We start from the raw sequence: 7957 nt of genomic DNA on the forward strand, positions 1-7957 counted from the left end.
ACAATAAAAAGTATATACTAGTTCAATTGGATTTATGAATTTGGGCCAGATGGCCCAAAACAGGGCCTAGGTAGGCTATTCAGTACCTGCAGAATGAAGGGAACATTGAGAGGTTGGACAGCAAGAAAAGAGGAGAGGAGGAGGGAATGCGGAGGTGGAGTAAGAGGAAGAAAAGTGACCTTTGAGTAATGGCTACAGCAGACTGATTGTTAGATACAGTATACTGTAGTGTGCTGGAAAACATTGGGTTCATCAAGTAGAAAATACAGCCAAAAATATCACAAATTTCAAATGTAATTTGCATTTTCCTAATTATATAAACCGGAGTCCTTTGACAGGCGTGTGCTTTCACCTTAGCTGGAACTTCATCTTTTACGCTGAGACACCACCTTGACCTTCCCCTAGGACTGAGGTGGGAAGTGAAAATTAAAGGATTCAGGTTTGTCTAGTTAGGAAAAATACAAATCACTTTGAAATTGGTGATTTGTTCCTTCACAAATACACTCTTTCTCCTTCAACTAAAGAGGCTAGCTTAAAATCACAGGCTGTAAATACACTCTGACCTGATAGAGGTGTGGGAGAGTCGATTCCTTTAACCTCCTGACACTTGGGAATAGATTCTTATGGGTTGGGTTAGGTTGCTGTCTGCTGACAGATAGTCGGGGAAGAGCCTATATTCTTGGAAGGATATGAGGTCACAGTGTGTGGCCAATTAAATGTACAGTAACATATCTTACATCCTATCCATCCCTCCCCTCGTAGCGAGGATGGAGGAAGTACCTCTTCTTACATCTCTCAGAATAGGTAGCAACACAGGAAAACATATGCCGTTTTCCTAGACGCTTTGCCAGGGCTAACCTGAGTTCAAGCGGGTCCAAATATTATTATTATTATTATTATTATTATTATTATTATTATTATTATCCAAGCTACAACCCTAGTTGGAAAAGCAAGATGCTATAAGCCCAGGGGCTCCAACAGGAAAAAATAGCCCAGTGAGGAAAGGAAATAAGGAAATAAATAAATGAAGAGAACAAATTAACAATAAATCATTCTAAAATAAGTAACAACGTCAAAACAGACATGTCATATATAAACTATTAACAACATCAAAAACAAATATGTCATAAATAAACTATAAAAAGGCTCATGTCCACCTGGTCAACAAAAAAGCATTTGCTCCAACTTTGAACTTTTGAAGTTCTACTGATTCAACCACCCGATTAGGAAGATCATTCCACAACTTGGTAACAGCTGAATAAAACTTCTAGAGTACTGAGTAGTATTGAGCCTCGTGATGGAGAAGGCCTGGCTATTAGAATTAACTGTATGCATAGTATTACGAACAGGATAGAATTGTCCAGTGAGATCTGAATGTAAAGGATGGTCTGAGTTATGAAAAATCTTATGCAACATGCATAATGAACTAATTGAACGACGGTGCCAGAGATTAATATCTAGATCAGGAATAAGAAATTTAATAGACCGTAAGTTTCTGTCCAACAAATTAAGATGAGAATCAGCAGCTGAAGACCAGACAGGAGAACAATACTCAAAACAAGGTAGAATGAAAGAATTAAAACACTTCTTCAGAATAGATTGACCACCGAAAATCTTGAAAGACAAGATCTTGTGGAAACACTCCAAATGACTTTAGCTCCTCAGGAGTGTAGTAAATACTCTTGAGTCCAGTTCTGAATCCGTTTACCTCAGAAATTGGGAAACTTCCCCAATAAAGGAATTGAGATAAATAACTTACCTGGGTACCAATATACCTTTGGCTTTTAGGGAACGATTAGGGTGCTTCCACCGACTGTTGAGGAATCAGAGACAGGAAAAGAAGGGAGAAAATGCGTAAGCGTCTAAGATTCTCGCATATGTTGAAAGGCGTCTTCAAAATCTGCGGGAGTTTGAAACCGGTAGAATCCATTAAGTTTCTTATCCTACTTCATGGCAACAGGAAGAGTGATGGTCAGAAACTAAGCCTTTCCCACACACAATGGTGCAGGGAACGTCTAAACACCTTACAATGGGACTCTATTGATTGAGCACGTTTGCTCGAACAATGATCTTGCTTAAAGGTACCTTGCACATCTGAACTGCATCTTTTACCCACAAGAATGCACCTGCTTGAGAAGGGTTTGAGAACGGTGCCACTTGTAAATTATTGAGCAGGTGGAAACGTTATGGCCATTATCACTATCAAGTGCTTCATCAAAACTTTTGGAAAATTAGCAAAGAAGCGCTGCAGGCATTCCCGGTAGGTTGAGATGGAGGTGCGATCCTTCAGTTGATCTCATCATGTAGGCGGGAAAAAATCCATGCAAGCATCTCAATCCTTCTCCTCTACATATCCAGACATTAGATTCTCAGAGGAGAGAAGTACTCATGACTGTTTGTCCTGACACTGAAGGTAATGGAGTTCTGGTTGTAAATCAGTAAAACTGAGATCTGTGAGTGATTGCTGGGGAGCCAGCCACGTGGAACTAGCCTCCTACTTGTTGATGGGGCAAGTCTACGAAGATGTGGTCTTTGTTGATCCAGATGGCTGTGTGGGAACACTTATATTTACACTGTTGCTATGATTGTTTGAAAGGAGCCTCTAGACCTGTCATGTTAAGGTAGTCGCAGATATTCCACCCTCTGTCGGGGACTCCTAAAACAAAATTATTCAATGTCTTAGTCCCCAGATCAAAACGAGAAGCAGAGTCTTTCTCAATGCTAAAGGGATTCTCTGGGGAAGTACTCAAAAGACTGGCCTTAAACCCCTGGAGTGGTAACCTATTCAAACCACCGGGCTTTAAATAGGTAGCTTCTTTTCCCAAAGATGATGTGGAGCAAACTTCCTGTAGGAGGACAGAGGGAATGAATCAGAAGGTACGTGTACCGAGTCTGATGGGATACGGGTTTCATCCTTCTTATGACAGACCGTACACAGCTAGCCGTGGCACAGTCTCTTTGCAACCTCAGTTGCAGCTAGACGCGAGAGCTCGGAGCTCCTTGGTTGCCTCGGTAGAATCCGGAAAAAAAGAGCAGCTTTCATTACGATCTATATATGAAAATAACTCTACGGGGTTTTCATACCTTCGTTGAGAGATCGCTATGGAAGATGAAGAGGATGCCTCTTCCCCTCCAACTCTGCAAATAGCAGAGGAAGATAGCCCCCTTATTGACCCCTTGGTGGAGGAACTCCTCAGTACTTTCTCCACCCCTGTTGACGATCAAATTGCAATACAAAAGGATATGGAAATTGACACCTCTCAAAGGAAGAGAAATGCTCCCTCTTCCCCTCCTCCTGATCTTCAAGCTGCTAAGAAGCACCATCTCACTTCCTCTAGCAGCGAAAGTATCGCCCTCAAGTTGAATCTCAACACCTCTGACGATGAAACATCGCAAACATCACCCATTGGATCTCCTAGACCTACTAGACCCATAGACTCTGACAATGACTATAACAACTTGACTGTCAATGACAACTCAGAGACAGACAATCCTTTTATACTGGTTGGAAACAACAAAAAGAAAGGTAAGCAAGCTACAGTTCCTGTCCCTCCTACTGATACTAACTTTTCCAAATTCAAAGTAGTTAGTACTAACACAGTCAGTGCCTATGACAGTGTAATCAATATTGAAAACCAGTTTAAAGGAATTAACATTTCAGTTAAACCTAATCTAGAAGGGGATATGATCCTTTCTCCCCGTGATCAGTCAGCCTTTGATATCTTGAATAAAATGCCTTTACTTATCAAACTCGATCCCTCCAAACTTAGGAGAATCTATATTGTGTGTGGATATTCCCACAAATATAACGTAGAACGACTGTTGGCCCATAAGGCTATAGTTAAAGCAGAGAGATGCTCCCCTAAGGATGGAGGCATCTCTAACAAGGTGAAATGTACATTCGAAGGACCTCCTCCAAATAAATTGGACCTTGGAATCTGGGGTAAATTCCCGGTTGAGGAATACACCCCTCCCCCCCCTGAGATGTCATAAATGTCAAAGATATGGTCATCATAGAGAAAATTGCAAGGCCACCCACCCTGTTTGTGGTGTCTGTTCCAGACGGCATGACACCTCCATTTGTCTAGATAAGTATAAGGCAGGAGAGCCAACAGAGCCCAGATGTTTCTCTTGTCATCGATCTCACCATACATGGAATGATCGATGCCCTGAGAGACTTAGAAGAATTTATCATCGAAAAAACCAAACTTTTCAGAGTCAGCAAATGGCTGGTCCTTCTCAACAACCTCTCCCCCAACAACCTCCCCCCCAACAACCTCCCACCCAAACCTACTATCCTAGACCCAAGCCCCAAAACCAATATCCTTCCTATGGTGCTGCTTTAACAAGCTCCACCAGACCTAAAACCTTTCCTCCCAAACCTAGACCTACCATTCCTCCCCCTCAACAACCCACTTCCCTTTATGAAATCCCAGCCCCCCAACCAAAACCCCAAAGACCTCCCCGATCTCCAAGATCCCCCAGGTACAACACCCCCCCCCCAATCTCTTCCTAACCCTGCCCCCAAACAACATCCTTTAACCCCCTCAGAATTAACCTATACCCCCCAACCCTCAACTCCTCAAGACTCTATCCCTCCAGCCCCTAGCACTTCCTCCAGCCTCCATTATCCCACCCTTCCTGAGAAAAATCCTCCCCAATCATCTTCCTCACCTATATTTTCCCATCCTATCCTTAGCTTCCTACTCCAACCCAGTGTTTTGGAACCAGCCATAGTCACCTGCATACAAAAAAATTTTCCTGGTCTAGTCCTTGATGACGTCTTTGTGTCCGCCATAAGGTATATTTGCGATGCACTATCGCAAGCCTTATTACAACAATAATTTTCGCGGACTCTGACAGTGATATGAGCCCACCTTCCTCCCTTCTACCAGAGAATAACCATAGACTCAATGTGTTACAATGGAACATTCATTGTCTGAGGACAAATTTTGCACTTCTACAGTCTCAAGTAGCTGTACAAAAACCAGATGTTATTCTTTTGCAGGAAACACTCCTTAAAGAAAACACTAAATTTTCATTTGTTAATTACACTGTTTACAGAAAAGACTTTACAAACACTACTCGTGGCTTACTTACACTAATCAAAAATACAATCCCCTCCAAAAGAATTAATGATATAGATTGCCACGATGCAGAATCACTTAGCATTCAGGTTACCCTTTCAAACACTACACTTGCCATACATAACATTTACAAAAGTCCTACAAAAGTAATAGATGCCAATCTGTTTTTTGCGGCTGCTGAGACTCGGGATACCTTATTTGCAGGAGATTTCAACGCCCATCATCCCTTCCTTCAGTCAACATCCCCCACTAATATTACTGGGAACCACCTTCATTCATTGCTTGAGGATTTTCCTGGGGTGAAACTTCTCAACAATGTTGATATACCCACACATATTGCTGGGGGACGATTGGATCTTACATTCGTCTCTAGCAACCTATGCAATAACTCCTCTTGGGACCTGCATCCTCTTTTAAGGAGCGATCATCATGGCATTATTTTCTCTTTATGGTTAGAGAAGTTGCCTGACCCTCCTCCTCCCCCAAGGAGATGGAACCCTGACTTTGCAAAATGGGATATTTTTGAGCAGCACATGACAACATGGGCTGACAACTATTCTGTTGATCCTCCTGAGACTTGTGATATCATCCTACAAACCCTTAATGATCAACTAAATATGGCAGCCGCTATCTCTATGCCTAAGAGAAAGACCTATACTAATGATCATAAAGATGCCTGGTACTACAACCCCAAGATCAAGGCCATGAATAAGCGACTTAATCGCATCAGGAAACTGTTCAGAAGAAACAACACTGATGCTCTTCATCTGAACCTGACTAGAGTAGTTTCACACTCTGCTTAGGTTGCAGAGGAAGTAAAACAAGAAAAATGGTTTGACTGGTGCACCAAGGTTAATGCTTTTACCTCGTTAAAGAAAATCTGGAACTGGTTCAACAAAGTGTCCGGTAAGAGACCCAAATCAAGGGTCTCTCACCCAGATCCTCCTGCTGAAGCTCTCAAATTGGCGCAAGGGTTTGCAAACCGTACCAAGACAGATAACCTCTCTCTTGAGTCACAACAACGGCAAAGGGTCCTTTACCCTATCAGGATGAATATGGTTACCGCTGCTTGCAATATGGCTGATGACACTGACAATCTGTATACCATGCATGAGCTTAATGAGGCACTTTATAAGACCAATGATAGCGCACCTGGCGCTGACCTCATTACTTATAGCATGCTTAAACACATGGGTAATTCAGCCAAGGAAAAATATCTCCTTCTTATAAATAAAACTCATACTGAGAGAGTGCGGCCCATCCTCTGGAGGCAACAAGACACTCATCCTATCCCTAAACCCAAAGAGGATAATGCCTACAGGCCCATAGCCCTTATCACATGCACATAAAAAGTTGCAGAACGAATGGTCCTGAACCGACTGAAATGGAAGGTTGGAAACCTACACCATAGGCTGTATGCTTTCACTGAGGGTATTGGCACTCAGGAATGCATTACAGACCTTATGGCCACCATCAACGATTCCAAAGCCCTGATAGTCTTCCTTGATCTTGAGAAGGCTTTTGAGCTTGCAAGTGCACCTGCTATCCTCTTCTCTCTTGTTCGCAAAAGAGTTAGAGGTCATCTGTTGTCCTGGGTTCACTAGTACACTCAAGACAGGGAAGCAAGGGTCACTTTTCAAGGCGCTACATCTCCTTTCCTCCCTCTGGAAAATGGTACTCCACAGGGGGGAATCCTCAGCCCCTTCCTATTTAATGTTCTCATTGAGAATCTCTTGGTAATTGAACTTCCATGGGGAATTGAGATGTTCATCTATGCAGATGATATCTGCATAGTATGTCCATCTCGTGTCCCTGATAAACTTCGAAAAATGCAAAGAGCTCTTAATGCCATTTCTCATGAATGTAAAGAATTAGGTTTAAAAATCAACTCCCATAAAACTAAGGCAATGGCCATTAAATACAGTTTCCCTCCCTTCCCTCTTTATTTGGATAACAACCCCATAGAGTGGGTCCCAAATTTCATTTACTTAGGTGTCAATATTAACTGTCATTTGCAACCCCATAATCAAGTTAAATTACTTAGACAAAAGGTAAATACTCGATATTCTGCGATGAAAAGAATCACATCTTTAACTAAAGGAGCCTCTTACCATTTATTGAAAAGATTCTATGTGCAAGCTGTACTATCATTGGTTGAATATGCCACCCCAGTTCTCACTTCAATTCCTGCTATCCTTCTTTCATCACTTGAAGTGATTCAAAATAATGCCATGCGTTTGATTACAGGTGCCCCCATGTGGACTAGACTTCATCTTCTTAGGCAAGAAACCAACTTATTATCTCTTGCTAATAGAATCAATATCCGTATTGTCTGTATAATAACAAAAACTCTTAAAACCAACAGGAATTCCCCTCTTAAAACCAAAATTAAAACGCTTTTAAATTTGCATGAAGACCGTGAACCCCCTAATCATTATATTGGAAGTCTTATTAAAATAACTAGAAATTTAAATATTCAGAAGACAATTTCGGACATTAAACATGATAGATTTAATCATCATTACACCCCTCCAGCTCCCTGGATTCCCGATCCAATTAAGGCCAGCTTCACTGTCCTTCCAGCCTTTAAAGCCTTATGCTCCCCTCAAATTATGAGAGATGCCGCTTTAGAATCAATTAATAGTACTAGCTCTACAAATGTTTATTTTACTGATGGCTCTGTTGACAGGAATATACCTGCAGCTGGTTCAGCCGTGTATTCCAGCACTTTTACTGGTAGCTGGAGACTCTCTGATACTGTCTCTATACTTCAGGCTGAGCTCTTTGCTATTGCAAAAGCCCTGGAAGACTCTCTTTATAAATTTGGTAATACCACAGTACACACCGACTCTAGAGGTGCAATTCAAACA

The 7957-nt window shown here is 41.8% G+C and overlaps 2 protein-coding genes across 2 annotated transcripts in view; both read left to right on the forward strand.

The window, feature by feature from the left end:
- The first annotated feature begins 4867 nt into the window (after positions 1 to 4867).
- On the forward strand, positions 4868 to 5890 carry LOC137618975 (uncharacterized). The gene has a single exon (XM_068349177.1). It carries the CDS (start codon positions 4868 to 4870, stop codon positions 5888 to 5890), a length of 1023 nt encoding a protein of 340 aa, XP_068205278.1.
- Positions 5891 to 6850: 960 nt separating this feature from the next.
- LOC137618976 (uncharacterized) overlaps positions 6851 to 7957 on the forward strand; it is a 4524-nt gene continuing 3417 nt past the window's right edge. The window contains exon 1 of the mRNA XM_068349178.1: positions 6851 to 7913. Within this exon, the coding sequence (XP_068205279.1) occupies positions 6851 to 7913 (1063 nt within the window). The remainder of the gene's footprint in view (positions 7914 to 7957) is intronic.

Source organism: Palaemon carinicauda, chromosome 25 (assembly GCF_036898095.1).
Source record: "Palaemon carinicauda isolate YSFRI2023 chromosome 25, ASM3689809v2, whole genome shotgun sequence".
NCBI lineage: Eukaryota > Metazoa > Arthropoda > Malacostraca > Decapoda > Palaemonidae > Palaemon > Palaemon carinicauda.

Excerpts from the sequence above, each read along its gene's own strand:
- LOC137618975 (XM_068349177.1), top strand. The coding sequence starts at position 4,868 with ATGAGCCCACCTTCCTCCCTTCTACCAGAGAATAACCATAGACTCAAT.